General features: G+C 44.0%; 1 protein-coding gene across 1 annotated transcript in view; it reads right to left on the reverse strand.

Annotated features, from left to right (window-relative positions):
- Positions 1–1,934: 1,934 nt before the first annotated feature.
- CD244 (CD244 molecule) overlaps positions 1,935–24,463 on the reverse strand; it is a 47,966-nt gene continuing 25,437 nt past the window's right edge. The window contains exons 2-9 of the mRNA XM_060120629.1: positions 11,342–11,475; positions 10,977–11,267; positions 9,418–9,525; positions 8,906–8,973; positions 6,703–6,756; positions 4,573–4,638; positions 3,082–3,138; positions 1,935–2,015 (exon numbers count right to left, since the gene is read on the reverse strand). Coding sequence (XP_059976612.1) covers positions 1,935–2,015; positions 3,082–3,138; positions 4,573–4,638; positions 6,703–6,756; positions 8,906–8,973; positions 9,418–9,525; positions 10,977–11,267; positions 11,342–11,475 — 859 coding nt within the window. The remainder of the gene's footprint in view (positions 2,016–3,081; positions 3,139–4,572; positions 4,639–6,702; positions 6,757–8,905; positions 8,974–9,417; positions 9,526–10,976; positions 11,268–11,341; positions 11,476–24,463) is intronic.

Below are 24,463 nucleotides of genomic sequence, written 5' to 3' on the forward strand. Positions count from 1 at the left end.
CTTACATTCATGATACTCTCGTGTCCACTTGCGTTACATGTGCTTTGCATCCTGTTTATGTTTTTGAATACTGTGCTTCTGCTGTCATGCACCCCTGCACATGGTCCATGGGGTCAGTATGACTTCTGTGGCCTGAAGTGAGTACTCCCAGGGAGCCAGGCAGTGCTTCCTACACAGCAGGAGCTTAATTACTGCTTTGCTCATTGGCTGGTCATTGGATGGATAATTATCTTTGTAAGGCTTTATCACAGAAGCTCAACAAAGACATGTAAGGCGATAATGATGTACATTATTACACTCCAGAATAGAGCATCCCAAAAGGTCTTGGGCCCATAGGATCTCTTCTGCTCCTTAAACAAATCTGGCCAGTTCAAGAGCTATGCAACTCAGGACATGTGAAAGGCCAGCAGCAGGCAACGGTCCACACCTCTGGTGTTCATCTGACCTGCTGTGACCCCTATCATTTCCCACTCCCTCTTCTCATCAAACTCCTTGACTGAGCAGCTCAGCTCCTAATAGGTGCCTCGGCTCCTCCCCACCTTCCTTTTGCATATATTTTCCAAGTTTTACCCTTGACACTTTCTCCAGGATGTGGTCTGTCCACACTTGTCTCCAGGAAGAAGCTAGCCTGGCCAACCACACACCTGCAGGGGAGAGGGATCAGGTGGGGCATGAGCAAGTGGCTTATCCCCCAAGACTAAGTGGCCCTGGGATCTGGGGACCCTGGAATCTGTGGTTCCAGTGTGAACACAGGCTGGGAGACACTGACAGCTTACCAGGAAACCAGACTCCTCTCCAGCAGGAGTTGAACAGACGTGTTTATTGATGGCCCACGAGTGCCCTTTGGCTGCTATAGAGAAGAAAAGTACAGAATAGAGAAGAGACCAGACATTTAATTCAGAAAAGAAATTTAAACTGCCTCTAAATAACAACACAGTTCTATATTAAATTCACACCTTAAATATAGAGTGGGGCAACTGATGAACAAGGCTCCATGCAATGTCACCTGTTGGGGGTCCCTGAGTAGGCCCTCTTCCAGCTTACCCTTTCCTGGGCTTGGCCAGAGTCTCAGCCTGCTCTCCACAGCCTTGTGGAAGGGTCTGGCCTGAAGACTCAGGGGGTGCCCAGCAAGGTGCCTGGTTCCCAACTGCTCAGCTGTCTGAGCCCTCCCTCCAGCATGTGCCATGGGAACATCAGGACTCAGAACTTAAATACAATATTGTTTCTAACTGTGAAGAGGCCAAAATAGATGTCTAATAATGTGTTTTTGTAAGTCAAACCTCGTTCTGTAGACAAAGCTGGTCCCACTGCCAGGTTATCAGGATGGCATGGGCTCTGGGTGATTTTTCCACTCAGAGATGGGCTTGCTTTGCACCATCTACCCTCGCTCCTGCCTACACCCTTTTGTGACCAAAGCCCAGGCATGGCCTCCTTGGAGAACCTGCCAGCTGGCTTACAGCTAGTTATTCCACCCTCACAGAGGGGGCTGTTTCTTTTCCTCTGTATCCCCATTATCTTTCCTTCCTCTTTGGAAGATGGGCCTGGGCAAGGGAAGGGTCTAAAAACGTGGTCATCCCTGATTAGGGAGGAGGGAAGACAAGTCATAGGTTAGAAAACCAGAGGAAGGGAATCAATGCTAATAATAACACCACCATACATTTACATAGCACTTGAAAGATTACCAGTACTTGGATTGCTGAGTCCATTTTTGGAAACTACCCAATATCTCTACTCATTCTTGTCCAGTCTGTGAGTTGAGATAGTATTTAACAGCCTTGCTCCTATAATGGTTGTTAGCAATCATTTTCAAAACAAAATATAGACCATGCACAAACTCTCATATCCTCTCCAGACTAGGAACCGCTCTGCAGAGAGTCATGTGGTGTCATCCATTGTGACAGAAGCTGGACTGTTAGAAAGGTGAGAACAGGCAACTAGGAATGTATACAGAAGTTCTCCAGCTCCTTGCGGCTCAGCCGAGCAGGGTTCTCAGCTTTGGATGCTCTCTTTCCCACCTGCAGAAGAAAAGGAGAACATCAGACCCTCCCACTAAGAGATCCTTATAACAACCCTGTGGGCTATGAATTATTATCCCGATTCATAATTCATAAGAAAAGGAAGCTCAGATGGGTAAGGCAAATAATTCAGGGTCAACTACTAGTAAGAAGTAAAGGAGGGGCTTGAATCCAGTTCTTCTGGCTCCATTTCTAGTGCTTTTTAACCACACCACCCCTCTTCGTGACCCACCTAGATTGCCTTGGCCCACATGGTGTCCTTTACAAGCCTGGCCTGTCCAGCTGGCTTTAATGTAGGGGCGCAGCTCAAGTGCCAGAAATTCCAGCAGGCACCCATCTACCCTCTCCCTTGTGACCAGGGGCAACATCTTTATCAAGCCACAGGTGGAAGCTCAGGTGTTAAATGAGGCTGATGGGTGGGGTGCTCCCCATGCTCTAAATTCTCTGGGTATAAATGGGAAGTATAATTATACTACCTCATAGCATTCTGTGAGGATTAAATAAGTTAGTTCACATGACGTCACTGGCAGGCTAATATATATGTGCAATAAACCTCCAATAAAGGTTGAGTCCCTACTTTCCATTCCCTAAATGGCCTGATGGGAATCATTTCGGCCACCGGGCTTGCTGGTCTCTTTTGTGCAGTGTCCATCCCAGCAGCAGCTGAAGATCACCTATGTTCTGGAATGATTCCCAGTTACTTACTAATGGGAAAATCATTTAAATTCATGTATCTTCCCTTCTCTGCTCCCCATTCCCCAACACACAGGTACCCGTGGAAAGGAGAGATGTCCAGTGTGTGGCACACAGCTGGGAAGCTAGCCTGGGGATAGCCCTAACTTAAAACTCTATCTCCCCAACAGGAGTCAAACTCCAAAATAGGATATGATCTTGGGTTAGACCATCACTCTCCTTGAACCTCAGTTTCTTCATCTCTAAAATGAAGATTTGGATTAGAAGATCCCTAAAATCCCTACAACCCTGAGACTCTATGGATGACTTTTCACACGTGTATGACTTCAGGGCTATGCTATGAGCACTAAACCCATTCAGAGGAGTTCCTTACCTCTTCATAGATAGTTTTATTGAAGGAAGTGTTGCGGTTCGTCTTCTTGGATCCAGACTAGAAATTCAGAGGGTAAAGAGTGCTTAACTTCAAGTTAAGAAATGTCCCACTCCTAACTGATGTGAGAGGTCCCAAAGGAGACTCAGGGTCCAGAAAATCCCTGAAGTATCCCCAGCCAGAAGTGAATAGAATTTCCTACCCCAGGAGTAAACAATGGTGTTTACAGTTTCCAAAGAAGGCACAGTACATACTTGCCTATGATATGACATTTCTGAACCAAAAGACTTTAGCATCCCACACCCACATACCCCTAAAATCTACACATACACACATCCCCAGCACACACACATACCCACTTCAGACAAACCTAATACAAATACTGCCTCAAACTGTGTATCTTTTCAACACATAGACTACATACACACCTTAGTGTAAACAATTCTGGTACATACATAAATACCAATCCTAGCACATACCCTGAACATGGTGAAACACTGGAGACAGTGCAGGAACTCAGAAGCACTTTCAGTAGTATACAGAGCCTTCATAACCTAATACAAAAGTATGTGATCATGGTGCCTGGGACCATCTATATGTCCATAAACTCTAGTGTATAATTTAAATATAAATACCTCTCATGGTAGAATCCAAGTTGATTTAATGACTTATTAGAAGGAGGGTGAGTGAAAAGTCTAAAAATCTTCCCAAACCTCTCCCCCATTTGACACAAACACAGGATCCCTGACACACATGAACTCAACACTCCCACAGTTTGGCAGACTCCAAACTTCCCATGCTATCATGGTAAAGTTTTGGCTTCATACTGTGACTCCAGCCTTGGAATTAACATTCTTCCCACCCACCCCCCACCCCCCAAGGTGGAAATATGACCATGGGCACTAGGTTGTCCCACTTTGTGGTCCCAGGCACATGTAACAACTGTGAGCTCAGCTTGGAGCAGGATTCAAGGAGACCGTGATGGGTTGCCTCGGTCTGGAGACCTCCACCAGCAGGTGACTGGCCAGAGCCTTTGTCTGATTCTCTGAAAGTCAACACTGTTTCTCTCTAGGTCCAGTCTACTCCTCCAGTTCCAGGTTATATGCCCCTGCCTTGGAAATGACTCCATTATCTCCCACCATAGCCTCAGTTGGTCTAATTAGGACTCTGTGGTCCTTCTGCACAAAGCACCTCCTTTCTGTCTTTGACGGTCCTCCGCCTCCCACAGAAACTCCTATAGAAAGCACTCTTCTCCTAATCTCAGAGCTGTTCTTTTTCTCCAGACAGAACCAGAAAGGCATTTCTAGCTGACCCATTTACATTTAAACACAGTCATTTAACACAGACTACTCAGATACACACAGTGGAAGACAACTCACTCAGAAGTACACACACACACACACACACACACACACATCCTTTGCAAACACATGCCTGCATATGCACAGGCAAAATACATATCTGCATAAAGAGCACCCTGTGGAGGAGACTTACCTTCCAGGAAGACTGTACTAATGAATACAATGGATGTGCATTATCTTGTGATGTGGAAGCAGAAGACTAAAGAAAAGAGAAATAAAACCATTTCAGAAGCAGAGATCCAACACAACCCTGGCGAGGCAGGCATCTATCTCTTCCATTCCTCCCCTTCAACCTTGCCCAGACAGCAGGTTTAAGTGTTAGTGAAAAGAATCCTGGACTAGTTGGGAGGTCAGACAACCTGAAAGCTAGTCCTGCTCTGTTATTAAAGATAGCTGCTATTTTTTGAGTGCTTACTCTGTATATGCATTCTCCCCTAACCCTTATAACACTCCTACAAAATAGGAATAATCATAATTTGCCCCATTCTACAGATGAGACTCCAAAAGGATAAATAGCCCAAGTCAGAGAGTGTGCTCACAGAAGAAGGATCTAAACCTCAGACTCTCCAAGTTTCTTTCCTCAACACCTCGGTGCCTCCCTTTGACATCATGCCTTCCGTCTCTGGACCTGAGCCAGGTGTCCTCAAAAGCAGGTAACCATCCTCTTTTTAAGATGCTCCAGAGGAGAAACCTCATTCTCACCATCATCTCAGTCTAAGAGGATTTCTTCCTTGCATTTATTTAAATTCCTCTTGTTGGAATTCAATGTGACTAAAGCCAGAAAACTGCCAGATATCAATGGCCCTTACATCTCTCTTTGACTTTGACCCATTATCAGTGAATCACATTATCTTAAGGGGAGTAGAAGTAGGCAACACCCAGCTTGGGAATTCCAGAGTGGCTCTGAGGGGTCGGGCACCTTCCTTCCTCCTTTCCTCCCTCTCTTCCATTTCTCTCCTCTCTTCCTCTCCCCTCCATTGCCTTCCCTTCTCCTCTTCCCCTTCCCTTTCTCCTCTTCCCTCTTTTCTTGATCTTCCTCGGAAGCTTATCACCATTCCCCAAGAGTTTTCTCTGCCCTGCAGCCTAGCCACCGAGCTGAAGAGGTTGCTGCTTCAAGTCTTTAATTCTTTAAAAAATAAATAGGTAAAATAATGTCATTTTTATCAGAAATTAACATTACTGGCCACCAGGGGGCAGTGTTTCCTTTGAGAGAGATGCCTCAGCAATCTGGGTTATCAATACAGTCATTTTAGCAGTCAATATTACAGGCTCCTTCTCCAGTTTACGGGTGAATTTCCACAGTCCCAGAATGTTAGAGATGAAGTAGGTAGAGGTGGAGTGAAGACTCGGAAACCATTTGGCTCAGCTTTGCCGCAACACAGCTATGTGGCCTTGAGCACGTTAGTTAACCTCTGAGTTTGTTTCTTCATCCAAAAAATGGGGTTTTTTTCAATTTATTTATTTTTGGCTTTTGGGGTCTTTTTGCTGCGCACAGCCTTTCTCTAGTTGTGGCGAGCAGGAGCTACTCTTCGTTGTGGTGCACGGACTTCTCGTTGCAGTGGCTTCTCTTGCTGTGGAGCATGGGTTCTAGGTGCACTGGCTTCAGTAGTTGTGGCATGCAGGCTCAATAGTTGTGGCGCACGGGCTTAGTTGCTCCGCGGCATGTGGGATCTTCCTGGACCAGGGCTCGAACCCGTGTCCCCTACATTGGCAGGTGGATTCGTAACCACTACTCCACCAGGGAAGTCCCCGAAATGGGGTTTTTATTAGACCTACTTCATGAGGTTGTTTTGTGACATTCAATAAGAAAATAGACATGTTAAGTGCTTAATAAATGCTATTGTTAAGTCATAATTAGATAAAAGAGAACAACACAGACGCATTCTCTCCTGAAAACAGGTATAATCAAGGGCAGGAATAAAAAGTACAAGGTCCCCAAGTATTGGAAGCAACAGGCAGGGAAAACAAGTTGAGTCCCCTGACAAGTTTCCTCCTCCCACTGACTTTATCTGGACCACACTTGCTACCAGGCATGGAAGAGAAAAGAATGTCTGCATCAGACTTTCCAGCTCTGTTCAGCTGTCGAGACATTCCAGAATCACACTCATCTTTACAAACAACTTAATGCAGCTGAGGCCAAGCTGTCTTCCGGACTCCAGGAGCACCAAGGTCTTACTCTGCCATTCAAGGGTGTGAGTGTCTAGGGGGCATTAGGAAACCCCATGGACAGGTACAGAATGGATTTGAGAAACCAGAGTGGTACCTGGGGCTGGACGATGGCGTAGATGGTGCTCCCTTCTCCAAGGGAATTCTGCTCCTGCACAAGAGATAGTAAAAGGACATATGGTAACGTGAGCAGACAGCTGTGTCTGTCTGAATTTGGATCGAGTAGGGGAGAAACAGCATAAGAAGAGGCACTCCCAGGAACCTAGGAGGGAGGTGTTCTTTGAGCATCTCAGGATAGGGAGAGACCATAGGAGTGATTCACCGTGCAGCAGTTAGTGTCAGAAGTGAGGAACCTCCCAAGTGTGAAAGAATTGCATCGAGTGACCCTGCCAAAAGGGTCTCCTGTCACTTGCTTTACTTTGGTAACTTAGAAACTTGCCTTTGCTGACTTTCTGACAAAATTTGCCACATAACTACTGATAATGGGCAGAGCTTTGGGTGGGGCTCTAATCTGAGCTTTACCTATAAGGACACAAATTCAGGGACTCTAAATGTTCTAAAGCCCCCTCTCTAGATCCAGCTTTGGTGGCCAGCTTGCCTTTGGCCTCAAGCCAGCCTCTGAGCAGCTGTGGTACTGGGTGGAGCCCTGGAGCAAGGCCAAAGGCAGGGAGCACACACCCCTCCTGCTTCTCTCTTCAGTCCTGTCCCACGGGAGACTGGGGCTGGAGGCATTTCATGCTGCTCGACCCCAAACACAGACTGCCAGGCTGGGCTCTGGGGGAGAGCCCATGGAGACCATTAGAGTCCATTAGACAAGGAAGAAGCTGAACTCTCCAGAAGCAGGAAGACGCTAAGAGGAGCAGAGAAACATCAGCCATCCGTGGAGGCTGGAGTCGCTGGCATCTGGCAAGAAACAGGAGTTTGTGCTTTTCTCTTCTGCCCAGACCTGAGTGAAGTGTCTCCAGAAAGGTCAAAGCTGGGGCCCAAAGCGAGACCACGTGAAGTTTGAGATTTAGGCCTTCAAGCAGAACCTTGGGGACAGTAGGGACAGGCCATGGAGAGATGTGGCCACGGAGGGAGGAAGCCCTGAGTCAGATGCCGAGTAACAGACCTGAATCTCCAAGAGGTCTCTTTTACTGTGAGTAGTTATTTTCCTTTGTCTTCTCCTCCGTCTACTTAATCTAAAGTCACCTTCATTTTGTTGGGGAAGAAAGGTTATTTTTACTGAGCATTTGGGCATCCGTGGCTGTAGGAAGATGCACTTGCTCTCAGGAATTTGTACCAGCATCCAGTAATGATGGGAGAAACAAAGTCTCCTTTTGTTTTTCATGCCCCAATATTCCATGGGTGGGGCAAGGAAACAGGCCAGGGGAGCCACACTGATTCCTAATTCCCACTGAGCCCAGACCTTTGGGAAGCTGCTTCTCTGTTCTATGAGGTCTCACAGGGCCTCACACCTGTGACAAGGAAGAGTCCCACTGCTGTGACTTCTTGCCTCGCCCCTGCAGGTGAAGCACCAAGAATGGGGGTGGGAAGAGGGCCCTTCCTCCCCACGCCCATCACCCTTCCCACCTGGCAGTTCAGCTGGGCACTGCCTTTCCCCGAGGCCTGTCACACATCCTGCCCTGCTCAGGGGCAGAACAGCAGGAGGGCCCCTGCAGCCCCCTGCAATTTCCTCCTCTTCGACACCCCTGGTTGACAGGCAGACTTAGCCACTACCTGCAGAGACTGACTGGCCAGAGAGGTTCGCAGAGGAACTAACCTTTGTGCTAACCTGGTTACTCTCTCTAGCACCTCAGCCAGACTCGGGCCTCTTCCTCCCAAAGCATTGTGAGCACAGACCACTGAGCCAGCTGTGAAACTGCTGTGCTTTGGCTGCTCAGGCTGGCCTCCTTCTCAGCCTGGGCAACGATCAAGGGGTCCGCAAAAGTAAACTCGGACTTGCAGGGACACGAGAATTTGTGGTCAGACACAAAATGCAAGAAGGTTGGACTCTTCATGGGGCTGAGCCTGGCTGGTAAGACAGGACAGAAATGAGGACACCAGGGGGCCATCCCTCCCCAACAGGTGCAATGCTGCACCAAGATACCCCTTCTGCCTCCTTCATTTTTTCTGCACCCCGGCCCCCTTGTTTTCCTCTTTTCCTCCATGGCCAGAGCTAGGAGGCTGTTGGAGAAAAGATAGATGGGGAGGACTGAGGACAATTGTCTGGTCCTCTTTCCCCCTGCTCTGGATGGTCATCCTCCCAAGTGCATCTCCCAGACTAGTTGAGAGAAACCACAGCCCCTAGGGTGCCATACCTGATTTCTCCTGGTTTGCACGTTGTTGACATCTTCATAGATCGTCAGAAATTCCTCTGGTCTGGTCTCTGTGAGAGGAAAGCAAAGAAGCAAAGAAAAGAGCTGCAGAGACCTCCAGAGGGCATCCTGTCCAGGCTTCTGCTTCTGGCAGCCCTCCCTCCATCCCAGATGACCAAGACCTTGAGAAAAGTTCTAGAAAGGAGGCAGATTAGTGCTCTTCCTAGGATACCCGAAATGCACAGTGGCAGCAACCTGCCCTGACATACCTATTCCGTCAGGCCAGGCAGAGTGCAGGTAAATCTGCACATTGGGGATCAGACTGTAAACATCCAGCAGCCACTCCAAAAGGCGCGACCTGGGAGAGAGGGCCCAGCAGCCACTGCTTCCCCTCCCCCAAGCACACACACACATACCTCAATGCCCCCAAGGAAAAAGCAGGTACTGTGCTCCCAGGTACTTGCCACTGGGGATGTCAAATCAGGCAACACTCCTCCTAGGGACCCTCCACTTACGTGACTGCTTCCTCTTCCACCTCCACACATAGAAGCAGGTGAGGGTGCCCAGGAACAATGCCATTAGGAGAATCATGATGCTCATCAAAGTGGACAGAAAGATGAAATCTGAGGGATATGGAAGGCACCAGGCCTGAGTGCTAAGCCCTCTCTGTTCTCCCTTCCCACCTGTCTGCTGCAGGGACTGTCTCAAAATCCACACTCCTCTCTCAAATGGCTGGTCTCCTCGCACCCTGTGAATTCACCATCAAAGTCATCTCTCTTCTCAATTGGGTGACCTCCCCTGAGTGATGTTAAGAGCCTGGGTATTAGTATCTCAGAGGCCAGGCTCAATTCTAATTCTATAACCTCTGTGCCCTTGGGCAACTTCCTTAATTAAACTCTCTGAGCCTCTGTTTTGTCACTTACAGAAAGGAGATAATGTTATCTACACATGGGGGTTAATTATGGAGTCTAATATATGTAAAACATCTGGCAAGCAAATGTTAATCCATTCACTCGTTTGTTTTTAACTCAACAAACATTTGTTGCACACGTACTATGTGCCAGGCAAGTCTTCCATTTCACCTTCTGCTATTCTTGCTTTCACTGCTCTTCTTCATTCAAACTTTAACATTTGTGTCACACATGTAGCCTCTTATATAACCCAGCCAACATGGGGAGAAGGGAAATGAATTAAAGTTCCAGATGCCAGCTGACTAGGCTCTTTACAAACATTATATCGTTTAACCTTAACAACAATCCTGTGAGGTACTTATTATTATCATTCCCATTTTACCCAAAAGAAAAATTGAGGCTCAGAGAGGTAATGCATCAGCCTGAGTTCACAGATGTAGTGAATGATGAAGCCATGGCTGGCATGACCCAAACTCCAGTGTCCTTGTCACTCCACATTACTTCAGCTTGTTTGTTTCTTTTTTGCCCATGAATGCTTAGTTTATTACCCCATTTGATTATAAGTTCCTTAAGTATGGGAACTGTGGGTTGTATTTTCCTGTCATGCCCATGCTGATGGCACAGTAATTCTTTGTTTATCTAATCAATAGTAGTGTAAACTTAACTCGGGGTAACTCTTAGGATGAGCATAAGCAAAAAAAAAACCCCAAGAACTCTTCTAGTTACCCCCAAGGTCATCCTGATGACCCTATGACCCAGAGTACTGTGTACAGCATAGTTAACTCTTGGGGAGCTATATGGTTTGGGGGAGTTATCACTCAGGAGGAGAAAGTAGATCTCCATCAGTCTCTCAGAGAAAGAAAGTAATGATCAGCATCATGGCAGGGCTGCGACTCACCAGACAACTAGCATTCCCTACATAAAGCAGAAATGCGCATCTCCCAGAAGGAGATTCTTTATTGGGACAAAATTCTTCCCAGACAAAGACAGCCCTGACTTTATGTAAACTGTGTGCCTAGAGGCCAGGACCTCCCTGTGGAAGGACTGCAAAGCCCTGGGGGAGGCAGCCAAGGGATCTCAGAGTCAAGTCTCCTTTGCACATGAGCCAGGCTGTGGGGTCCCACACCTTCAGCCCCTGTTACAGCGCAAAGTGCTCCACTTACTCGGGTGGGCATTCAAACAGCCCTGTGTGAGTTGGAGGGTGTGGTTTGCCCAGCTGACAGGGTTGCTGACATTGCAGGTGTATGAGTGCAAACCACTGACATCAATCTGCTCCTCCAGTTTGGTGAGGTTCCTGGGTGTCTGAATCAGCTCAGTCCCTCTATACCAAGCATAGCTCACATCACCACCTCTGGAGACTGAGCAGGACAGAGTCACTTGGCACAACCCCCTGTCCAGGAACTTCCATCTCTCCACCAGCTGGGGCTTCTCAACACGATCTGGAAGCAGAGATTCTGATCAGAAAGCTGCTGGAAATACAAGCCCTGCAGGCGTCAGAGGTGTAACATGAGCTGTCCTGAGGACTCACCAAATACAGAAACCTGGAACTTATGTCTCCAAACCTTCCCAGTGTCTTCAGTGACCTCCAGGAGGTAGAGGCCACTGTCCTGCTGCCGAACTGCCATGATGAGAAGAGTTAAGTTTTCGCTTATAAAGCTCAGTCTATTTTTGAAATGATTTGAAGTCCAATTCAAACTCTTCCCTACATCGCTCTGGCTGGAAACATTCTTCCAAGAGTGTATCAAATAACATCTTGAATTTGAGTATGGCTGCATCTTCCATATAACAGAGTATGTCCTTATCTGTATTCTGGGGGGCCGTAACCAGACAGACTCTCCCGAGATTCCAACGACAGTATCAGCAGAACCTAGGGATTATAGGAAAGAGAACACAGGCTGGAGGTGGAAAGAAGAGTTTCAAGCCTGAGCATTGTGGGTTGTTGGATGTGACCTCCCTTAAACCAAGAAGATGGAAATGCATATGAGGAGCCCAAAGTCTAAGAGAACCTGAAAGTGTATCTCCCTTATCTGCCTCCCCTCCCTCCATGCTCTGTGCCTGAGTCTGAAGGGCCCACAAACCAGTAATAATAGCTAAAATCTCCTGAGTTCTTATTATGGGACAGACAGGTTTTAAACACTTTACATATTTTTACTATTTCACTTTACAATGATCCTAAAAGAGTCTTATCCCTATTTTACAGGTTAGGAAACTGAGTTAGAAAGAACTTAAAAGTAACTGGCCCAAGTTACACAGTGAGAAAGATGAGCTTAAAATCCAGTCAATTTGGCATTAGAGGATGAATTCTTAACCACAATGTTATAAATATCATATATGATGTCACTCCTACCCTGCAGTGCTGAGGCAACCAACAGTGGCCATCAGTGACTGCTGGAAATTCTTAATGGCCAGACCTAATAAGACTAACCCTCCAAGTTGAACTAATGGCTCCCTCCTCTGTCCTCCATACTCATAGAACTGGATTCATAATCTTTCTTGTAGCACTTTGCACATAGGATTGTGGTCTTTATTCATTAGTGTTTGTCAATTTTTTAGTTACTAGAAAGTATCCACAGGATCGCTCCATAGAAAACAAATAGAGAAAAATAAAACTATATTACCAAGGCATATCCTAGCACATCCCTCTCTAAGGACCAAGATGGGGGCTAATGACCGTGAGAATGTGACATAGAGCTGCTTGTCATTGTCTACCCTAGAGTACCCCAGTGCAATCAATGAAAACAAGTGGAAATCTCTGTGGCCATTTTTGGCAGGGAAGCTATGTGGCATGGCCCAGTGGATGCTGGAAATAAAAAGGTCTGTCTGGGCGGGTTGAAAAGGGTCAGGGAGAATTTGGAGGAGAGAATAGAAGAAGGAGATAGTTATACAAACAGATCTGTTAAAATGGAGGACATTGAGAAGAGAGCGATGGAGAGAGATCTTTAGATGTCCACATGCATTATAAATACACTCACTCCTAACCATACCTTCATTTCAGCATTTTCTCAAGAGACTAAGTAAATAATTAAAGGACTCGTAATTACTATCTGGTTAATATAATATGTTCCTCTGATATGACACTCCTAAGAGTAAAACACATGAAGTTCCTATTCATATTCCCACGGTTTGGACTGGCTCTGCTTATTACTAAGCCAAAAGCAGAGACTGTGATATACACCTCTGTGACTTTGTCTCTTGAGGTCCTAGCACTACCTAAAGATGTTGAGAACAAAGGTGAACAGAAAAATAATTACTAAACCTAAAAAAAGGACATGAACTGTCATCACCAATTATTCAGTCTTTCCTGAGTCCCCACTGTAATGAGGGCCCTGAAAAGGCAGGGCCATATCTTCATGTATAAGATATGGTTCCTGACTCCAGAGAATTTGTGATCTGGAAATAGAACATGCTTTCATTCCACAGCATACATTTAGGTTGAGATACATAATCATCTAAAGAATTCTAATTCTGATCATGGAAGGCCAGATTAAGACATGCTAACCAATGCTCCCACTGAGAATAACTAGAAAAAACGGGCAAAGTATAAAAGCATGTTGTTAATGGCATCAGAGAGCTAATAAAGCAGTATAAAGTTATAGGGCCAAGATCTGGAAGAAGGAAACTCAGAGAGGTGAAACCAGAATTTTTGACTACTGCTCCTTGGAGGCATCTTCTGAGTCCATAAAAAGCAGCTGAAATGCTGAGAAGCTAAGCAGAGCTTACAATAAGCTCAAGGAACTAAGAGAACATGGAGTTCAGGAACCTCTTGATAGGAAGTGGGTATACCTAATATCCAGCAGATTTGGGGTTGGTACCATAAAGGTCTACACACTAAGAGTAAGGGTGAACAAGAAATAGGCCAAGGACTTCCCTGGTGGCACAGTGGTTAAGAATCTGCCTGCCAATGCAGGGGACACGGGTTCAAGCCCTCGTCCTGGAAGATCCCACATGCTGCAGAGCAACTAAGCCTGTGTGCCACAATTACTGAGCCTGCACTCTAGAGCCTGCATGCCACAACTACTAAAGCCTGCTCACCCTAGAGCCTATGCTCCGCAACAAGAGAAGCCATCGCAATGAGAAGCCTGCACACCGCAATGAAGAGCAGCCCCCCCTCGCCACAACTAGAGAAAGCCCACACGCAGCAACAAAGATCCAACACAGCCAAAAATTAATTAATTTTTTTTTTTTAAAAAAAGAATCTGCCTGCCAATGCAGGGGACACCGGCTCAATCCCTGGTCCATGAAGATCCCACATGTCATGGAGCAACTAAGCCTATGTGTCATAACTACTGAGCCTGCACTCAAGAGTCCGCAAGCCACAACTAGTGAGCCTGTGCACCACAACTACTGAAGCCTGTGCACCTAGAACCCATGCTCCACAAGGAGAGAAGCCACCGCGATGAGAAACCCATGCACCCCAATGAAGAGTAGCCCCCAGCTCTCCTTAATTAGAGAAAGCCCATGTACTGCAACAAAGACCCAACGCAGCCAAAAAGTTAATAAAAAAGAAAAGAAAAGAAATAGGCCAGCTCTCACAGAGATTGAAGCCCAGTTTTGAACAATTTCAACCCTGAATTGGATTAACATTATCTAATATCTCTAGTATTTCTAATCTGACTAGAGGCAAATATAAATTATTCCTGGAGGAAAATAACAAAAACCAGCACATTAAACTATTTCTAAAATTTTTCATACAACAGTGTCCAAAATGAAATAGAAAAATAAACAGGCATAAGAAGAGGAAACATGTCCAAAAACCAAAAGAAAAAATAGAAATAAATCCAAGAGACATCTAGATAATAGTGTTATCAGCCATAAACTTTAAAGTAATTTTGTTTAACATGTTCAAGGAAATAAAATAGGTTTGAGAATTACAGCAGAGAACTAGTGTGATAGAAAGCAAAATGGCCATGCTCCCTGAAATGTGACTTTGCAGCTCCTTCCATCATCAAGAGATAGAGTTCACTTTCCCACCTCTTGAAACTGGGCTGACTTTCTGAACAGAATGCAGTAAAAATGATGTTGTGCCAGTTCTAAGCCTAGATCTGAAGAGGCCTTGCACATGCCTCTTGGAATGTGCCTCTACGTGTTCTCTTGGCATGTTGTCTAGCTGACATATAAACAAAACTCAGATAGCCTCCTGGAGGATGAGAGATCACATGCAGCAAACTGAGGCCTTCTTAGATCAGCCATCCCCAGTCAATCTGGCAGCTGACCATATATGCATAAATGGTGCAAGCTGAAATGAAAATAATGACCCAGCTAAGCCCCGCCCAAATTGCCAACTAGCAGAATCATTGACTAAATAAGTGGTTGTTGTTTTAAACTACTAAGTTTGGAGGTGCTTCATTATGCAGCAATAGTTACCTGAAAAAATGAATTTTTTGAGAACCAAATGAAAATTGTAGGAATAAAATATAAAATAACTGAAAAATGAACTCAACTGAGAACTTTTCTGACCACAACAATATGAAACTAGAAATCAACCACAGAAAGAAAAACGGGAAAAGAACAAACATATGGAGACTAAAAAGCATGCTCTTAAAAAACCACTGGGTCGGGGCTTCCCTGGTGGCACAGTGGTTGAGAGTCCGCCTGCCGATGCAGGGGACATGGGTTCGTGCCCCAGTCTGGGAAGATCCCACATGCCACGGAGCAGCTGGGCCCGTGAGCCATGGCCACTGAGCCTGCGCGTCCGGAGCCCATGCTCCACAACAGAAGAGTCCACAACAGGAGAGGCCACAACAGTGAGAGGCCCACGTACCGCAAAAAAACAAAAACAAAAACAAAAAACACTGGGTCAAAAGTGAAATCAAAGAAGAAATGAGAAAATACCTGTAGACAAAGAAAAATGAAAGCACAACCTTACAAAATCTATGAGATGCAGCAAAAGCAGTTCTAAGACAGAAGTTCATAGCAATACAGGCCTGCTTCAAAAAACAAGAAAAGGGCTTCCCTGGTGGCGCAGTGGTTGAGAGTCCGCCTGCCGATGCAGGGGATGCGGGTTCGTGCCCCGGTCTGGGAGGATCCCACATGCCGCGGAGAGGCTGGGCCCGTGAGCCATGGCCGCTGGGCCTGTGCGTCCGGAGCCTGTGCTCCGCAATGGGAAAAAAAAAAAAAAAAAAAAAAAAAAAAAAAAAAAAACAAGAAAAATTTTAAACTACCACCTAAAAGAATTATAGAAGAAAAAACAAAACCTGAAGTCAACATAAGGAAGAAAATAATGAAAATCAGAGAGGAAATAAATAAAATAGAGATCAAAAAAACAATAGAAAAGATCAATAAGTCCAAGAGCTAATTTTTTGAAAAGGTAAACAAAATCAACAAAACTCTAGCCAAGTCACCAAGAAGAAAAGAGAGAGGACCCAAATAAACAAAATAAGAAAAGAAAGAGGGAAATTTTAACCATGGATACCACAAAAAATACAAAAAAATTATGAGAATACTTAGTTATATGAAAACAAATTGGACAATCTGGAAGAAATGGACAAGTTTGTAGAAACATACAGCCTGCCAGAACTGAGTCAAGAAGAAACAGATCATTTAAACAGACTGATCACTGGAAGTGAAATAGAATCTGTAATTTTAAAATGAAACAAAACAAAACCCTCTGCAAACAAAAATCCAGGACTGAACAGCTTCACTGAGGAATTCTACCAAACATACCAAGAAGAACTTATACCTATCCTTCTCAAACTATTCCAAAAAAATTTAAGAGGAGGGAACACTCCCAAATTCATTCTATGAAGCCATCATCATCCTGACACTGAAACCAGACAAAGACACCACAAAAAAAGAAAATTACAGGCGAATATCTTTAATGAACATAGATGCAAAAATCCTTAACAAAATATTAACAAACTGAGTCCAACATTACATAAAAGGGATCATACACCATGGTCAAGCTGATTTCATTCCAGGGTCACAAGGATGGTTCAACATACATAAATCAATCAATGTGATACACCACATTCATAAGAGAAAGACAAAGCCACATGATTACCTCAACAGACACAGGAAAAGCATTTGACAAAATTCAACATCCATTCATGATTTTTAAAAAAGCTCTTACGAAAGTGGGTATAGAGGGAACATATCTCAACATAATTAAAGCCATTTATGACAAACCCACAACCAATATAATACTCAATGGTGAAAAGCTGAAATCCTTCCTGCTAAAATCTGGAACAGGACAAGGATGCCCACTCTCACCACTTCTATTCAACATAGCATTGGAAATCCTAGCCACAGCAATCAGACAAGAAAAAGAAATAAAAGTTATCCAAATTGGAAGGGACGAGGTAAAATCGTCATTATATGCAGGTGACACAATACTATATATAGAAAGCCCTAAAGACTCCACACAAAAACAACTAGAACTGATAGATGAATTCAGCAAGGTAGAAGGATACAGGATTAACATACAGAAATCAGTTACATTTCTTTACATTAATAATGAAATATAAAAAGGGAATGTAACAAAATCATACCCTTTAAAACCACACCAGAAAAATAAATAAAATATTTAGGATTGAACCTGACCAAGGAGGTGAAAGACTTACATGCTGAGAACTATAATACATTAATAAAGGAAATTAAAGATGATTCAAAGAAATGGAAAGATATCCCATACTCTTGGATTGGAGGAATTAATATTGTTAAAATGGCAATACTACTCAAAACAACCTACAGATTTAATGCAATCTGTATCAAAATACCTATGATATTTTTCACAGGACTAGAACAAATAATCCTAAATTTTGTATGGAATCATAAAAGACCCAGAATTGCCAAAGCAATACAAAGGAAAAAGAACAAAGCAGGAGGCATAACCCTCCCACACTTCTGATAATACTACAAAGCTACAATAGTCAAAACAGTGTGATATTGGCACAAAAACAGACATACAGATCAATGGAACAGAATAGAGAGCCCAGAAATAAACCCACACACCTACAGTCAATTAATCATCAGCAAAGGAAGCAAGAATATAAAATGGGAAAAAGGCAGTCTCTTCAGCAAGTGGTGCTGGGAAAGTTGGACAACTACATGTAAATCAATGAAGTTAGAGCACACCCTCACACCATACACATTGGAGTAGTCTCTGCCCAGGTGGGGAGTAGTGGGTTGGAAAAGGAAAGTCAGGCTCTGCCCTTTACTTGAGCCTCCTCTGCCACATGGATTGACTCTTCCTTTAACAAACGATTTCTCTGTAACAAGCAATGGCGTTTAATAGCATTTTAACCACAGTAGAACTTCTTTCAAAATTGGAGTCAATCCTTTCAAGCCCTGCTGCTGCTTCATCAACTAAGTTTATGTAATATTCTGAATCCTTTGTTGTCATTTTAACAATTGATTAAGTTCACCATCTTATATGGCTGCAGTTTGTGGCATCGCAAAGCAATTGCAATAATGACATCAAAGATCACTGATCACAGATCATCATAACAAATATAATAATAATGAAAAAGTTTGAAATATTGAGAGAATTACCAAAATGTGACAAAGAGACACAAAGTAAGCAAATGCTGTTGGAACAATGGAGCTAATAGATTTGTGTGACACAGGGTTGCCACAAAACTTCAATTTGTAAAAAAAACTCAGTATCTGCAAAGTGCAATAAAGTGCGGCTCAGTAAAATGAGGTATGCCTGTCTATAAAGAATTCCTAAAAATCAGTAAGAAATAAACTGACAACCCCAAAAAAAAAAAAAGGCAGAAGACTGGGACAGGCACTTGGCAAATAAATGATACCCAGTTAACCAACAAGCAGCAAAAATGTCCCCAACATTGTTGGATATCAGAAAACAATAAGACTCTACTATATCCCCACTAAAATGGCTAACATTTAAAAGACTGAAAATTCCAAGTGTTGACAGGGATGAGGCACAACTGAGACTCTGATTCATTGCTAATGGGAGTGTAAATTGGTACAGCCACTTTGGAGAACTGACAATATTTTTTAAAACTAAAGTTACACATGCCCTATGACCCAGGAGAATTTGTACATACTCAAGAAAACATATACAAGAATGTTCATATTGGCTTTATTCATAATAATTCAAAATGGGAAACAACCCAAATATCAGTCATCATTAGATGAATAAATAAATCAGGTTATATTCATATAATTGGATGTTACATAGAAATGAAAAAGAATAAACTGGGACTTCCCTGATGGCGCAGTGGTTAAGAATCTGCCTGCCAATGCAGGGGACATGGGTTTGATCCGTGGTCTGTGAAGATCCCACATGCCGCAGAGTAACTAAGTCCATGTGCCACAACTATGGAGTCTGCGCTCTAGAGCCCGCATGCCACAGCTACTGAAGCCCGCATACCTAGATTCAGTACTCCGCAACAAGGGAAGCCACCACAATGAGAAGCCCATGTACCGCAATGAAGAGCAGCCCCCACTCACCCAACTAGAGAAAGCCCGTACGCAGCAACGAAGACCCAATGCAGCCAAAAATAAATAAATTAAATTTTTTAAAAAAGAAGAATAGACTACTTCTACAAGCAAAAATGTGGATGGATCTTATCGACGTGGTTATTAATAAAGGAGCCAGACACCAAAAAGTATATAGTGAATGATTCTACTTATACGAAATTCAAAATCCAAAAAAAAACTTTGGTAAGAGGTTAGAATATTGGTTAACTCTGAGGAGATTATCAAGTAGGAGGGGACACAAAGAAGACTATTGGGTGCTAGAAATGTTTTACATCTTGAGATGGGTGGTAGTTACATGTACATACACATATAAAAGTTCATCAAGCTATTCACTTAAACTTTTTGTACATTACTGTAAGTTATATCTTGATAAAAATACAAAATGTAAAAAAAGAGTAATTACTACCTCTCAGAGAGCTGTTCTGATTATTAAACTAAGTAAAATGTACTTTGATAAGAGTAAAGTAAGAGGTTGCTACTGTGGAAACATTACCATAGCAAGAGTGGAAAAACAAGAGATTTCTGCACTCACCTTTTGGCGAAATATTAGAAAAGTCTCCCTGTTACTTACTCAAATGACAACCAGAAATCAGTGGATCAGAAATTCTCACAGGTAAAATAGACTAGAAAATAGATTGGGCAAATTTACAGATTGACAAAGATGTCCTAAACCTAGGTTCCAGGTACATCTATAAGAATCAGTGAGCCCCTTTGATACAATGAGAAGACTATTCACTCCTATATTCAACAATTATTTATTGAATACTCTCTGTGTGTCAGGTATTGCTCTAGGGAGGATATCTTAATCTCAACACTTGACATTTAGGGCCTGTTAATTCCCTGTTGCAGAGGAAGCGGGAGCTGTCCTGTGCATTGTAAAGATGTGTAACATCATCCCTGGCCTCTACCCGCTAGATGCCAGCACCCCTGCCCTATTCATGACAAACGAAAAAGGTTTAGACATTTCCAAATGTCCCCTGGGGGGCAAAATTGTCCCCACTTGAGAACGACTGCTCAAGGGCATTGGACTAGAGGGGTGAGCAAGAGAGACAAGGTCCCTGCTCTCATGAAGCCTACACTCCAGTTGGGGTACACACCATAAATAAGTGAAAAATGAAACAAGATCCTTTCAGAGAAGCATAAGTGTCATGAAGGTAGTTTTAAAAGGTGATATAACAGAGTGACTGGTAGATTCATGGCCAGAGAAGACCTCTCTGAGGAGGTGACATCTGAGCTAAGAAATGATAGATATGAAGGATCCAACCAGGTGAAGAGCTACAGAAAAAACATTCTGGGTAGGGGGAACTGCAACTTCACAGCTCCTCTGAGGACAGGGAATCAAGCAGAAAGTGCAGCCCTTAGGCAGAATATTAGAGATAGAAGAACTAAGCAAGATGGCCTTAGTGGTTGGCAGCATTTGCAAAGAAATACATACATATGATAAGTCTTAATATCCTAGAAACAGGACATCACCTTCACAGACTCTAGAAATGGGAGATGATAAAACCACCAAATTACATTCAAGAGATTAACCCAGGCAAGTAGAGCTGGGGAGAGCTGCAAATAAAATGGTACACAGAAAGATAGAAATGCCCCCCATACATAACAAGCAAGTGCTAAAGGAAGATAAGGAACTCCCAAGACTGGTTAACTGGCAACAGCAGTGTCAGTCATATGAAGGGTCAAGGGTAAGTCTCAATAGAGAGGGAGCCACACCAATGGATACATATTTCATTGGCTAGGCACTGGACTAAGTAATGGGTATCTAAAACTCCACCCCACCTAAGGCAGCAAAAGGGCTGAGATTACAGATGGATCTTGAATATCCCACAGGAGCCAACTCCAAGACCAACAAGAAATGCCAAGTTTAAGGGCTCCAGGATGGGTGCCAGAAATGCTTGCCACAAAACCGAAATCTATAGTGCTGGGCAGGATTTTAAATAAGGAATGACAACCAAATCATAAGAAGAGAACAGGACCAAAACAGAAGCATATAAGTGTAATATGGGAGCAGTGAACAGCCAAGTTTACTGGTGCATGCACGGGTACATCTTACTGGCCCAAAGGCAGGGAAGAAGTTCAGCCAATACACAAAATAAAGCTTTCCAGGTTGCTCAGAGTTGGCATCTGTTATGATTGCTGTTGTTCATATCATATCTGTAAGTAGATATTTGTAATATCACTCCTATTTTGGAGAAGGGGACTACTAAGGGCACTGGGCAAAGACGTAAAGGAAAAGTTACAATCTCTGTTTTGCTGTGCTTACAGTCTAGAGGAAAATAAACCTAAAACAGCCAACTAAGACTTGATGTGAAATGTGCTATGGAGGTATGCCCAAGTTGTGACACAAGCATAAGGAAAGCATGCTCTATTCTTCCCTGGGGCATTAGGAGTGGCTTCCCAGAGGAGGTGAGCTAGGCTCTGCCTGGGGCACCCAGGCCTGCCAGGCAGATTGAGAAAGGAGTATGGAAGAGGGCATCACAGACAGAAGAGCAACATTGTTACAGACACCCATACTTCTGGCTTATGGGTCTGCTCAGGATGGTAATAAAGCTCTCTCCAGCAGGTCTGGAGAGTGGGGTGATAGAACATGAGTTTAATTTTTAGGGGGGTGTGATGGTTTTATTTTATTTTTACCTTTTATAAAATTGAGAGGTAGCACAAATATTAAAGGGTGCTTAAAATATAAATGCATAGTACAATGAATAATTACAAAGTAAACTCCTGAATAACCACCATCAGATTAAAACATAGAGCCTTCATTCTGGTTCTCCTTCATTGTGACAAAACTGAATATAGGACTTCCCTGGTGGCACAGTGGTTAATTGTGGCCTGCCAATGCAGGGGACACGGGTTCAAGCCCTAGCACGGAAGATCCCACATGCCGCAGAGCAACTAAGCCCGTGCGCCACAACTACTGAGCCTGCACTCTAGAGCCTGCGTGCCACAACTACTGAGCCTGCGTGCCACAACTACTGAAGCCCACGTGCCTAGAGTCCATGCTCCGCAACAAGAGAAGCCACCACAATGAGAAGCCCACGCACCACAATGAAGAGTAGCCACCACTCACCGCAACTAGAGAAAGCCCGCGAGCAGCAATGAAGACCCAACACAGCCATTAATTCATTCATTCATTAATTTTTTAAAAACTGAATATAGAGTATACAGGGAATAATTAAGTTATTAACTAAACTATTAAATTATTAAGGAATCAAATGTGTGATCTACACTCCTGATGCTATACTGCCATTGTAGTCATTTTTTAATTATACTATTCTATTATATTTTCATGTTAATTGTATTAGTTTATACACTTAAGAAGGGTTTGTCTCCAACTAAAAAGGAGTTAGTAAAGAAGCTACCGCAGGAAGAACACCAGCTGTTATTTTGGTTTGTTGGTTTGGTTTTTGTGAGATAATGGAAATATATTTATTATTCTCTCCCCCCAGTTCCTGGTACAGAGTTCCTGAAATCCTTATAATTTCTCAGTGACAAAAGCATCTCTTGGTTTAGTATTTAGTCTTAGTATTTAGTCTTATCCCTGACATGGGGCTCCTAAAACCTTTGTAAATTCCTAAGTAATAAGAGCACCAGGAGCATCTTTTATTCTATTAAGATGACTCTGGATGAACTCCTGGGTGGGAGGGGCTGATCACAAAAAAGGCCAAGCCATGATTAAAAGCTTGGAATTTTCAGCCCCATTCCCCACCCTTCGGAGGAGGGGTAGAGGCTGGAAATGGAGTTAATAGTTAATAACTGATCACATCTACATGAGGAAGCCCCTATAAAATCCCAATAGCACGAGTTTAGGGGAGCTAACCAGTTTGGTGAACCCCAACTCCAAGGGAACAGAAGCTCCCTTCCAGACCTTGCCCTATTTATCTCTTCATCTGGCTGTTCATCTGTAACCTTTATCATATCCTTTAATAAACTGGTAAATGTAAGTAAGTGTTTCCCACTGTTCTGTGAGCCACTCGAACAAATTAATTGAATCAGAAGAGGGGATCACTGGAACCTCTGATCTACAACCTGGGCTTGAGACTGGTGTCTGAAATGGCAGAGGGAGGTAATCTTGTGGGAACGAGCCCTTAACCTGTGAAATCTAACACTGTCTCCAAGCAGATGGTGTCAGAATTGAATCAAATTGTAAGACACCCAGCTGGGGTCACAGAGAGTTGCTTGGTGTGGGGAAAGAACCACACACACATTTGGAGACCAGAGGTATCAGAAGCGAAGTGTTCTGTATGAGTAGTAAAAGAGACACATGGGAAAGAAAGACAGAGTAGGGAAAAACTGGATGGTATTCCAACACAGATTTTTAAATGGGAGGATAATGAACTAAGAGTGGAAAGCCAACAGAAAAGGAGCAGTTGAAGAAAGATCAGAGATATCATGGACTGGGCAGGTCCTGGATGACCTACCAGATGAAGCCGTGATGTCCAGAGCACACGAGGAAGGACAGACCAAGGAAAGGAGGAGAGCTCCCTAACGCAGAGCAGAGGTGAATGTGGTCATTTAGGGGCGCAGATGAGGTCAGTTGATGTTGAGGGATTGTTGGTGAGGTCGGCAGAATCCCTAATTAGGGCCTCCATATACTTGGAGAAGGAGAGTGTAGGCTGATAAAAGCTATGATGATGGAACAGGATCTTGAAGAGATGGTGAAGGTTTGGAATCACCCCTTTGGAGAAAGAGGAAAGCTGTGGATCAGAAACAAGGATTCCCAAGACACGGAGGACCCAGCTGAAATTGAAGGCTCTCAGTCTGCAGTTGCTCTTTGTTGTTGAATTTTCTTCTGCAGCCCTCAACAGCCCAGTGTGGGGAAAAGGAAGATATTCAGGGTGAGGCAGGGCTAGACAGGGATGGCGGTGGGGTGAGGTTGGAGTGGGAGGATCCAGCAGAAAGGTGAGTGGGCAAGGTACTATGTACTGGGTATTGTGACTGAGACAGAAAGACCTCTGTCCCTGTCCCAGAGGGGCACATATGCCAAATGGAGAGAAAAGAAATGGCAGTATGAAAAGATAACTTCAACACAAGTTCTCACTTGCTTAGTGAGAGGTGGGGGAGGCCCCGATAAGTGGCAGATTGTTCAGAGCGGAGAGGCCACAGCAGATTCCGGTGGTCAGAGCAGGCCCCAGGGCTGCTGCTACCTCTTTTGTTGGCACTCAACAGCTTTGGGGCCTCTCTTCCGGTGGTTAGGAAAGAAAGG

The sequence above is a fragment of the Mesoplodon densirostris genome, chromosome 2 (genome assembly GCF_025265405.1).
Source record: "Mesoplodon densirostris isolate mMesDen1 chromosome 2, mMesDen1 primary haplotype, whole genome shotgun sequence".
In the NCBI taxonomy this organism is placed as follows: domain Eukaryota; kingdom Metazoa; phylum Chordata; class Mammalia; order Artiodactyla; family Ziphiidae; genus Mesoplodon; species Mesoplodon densirostris.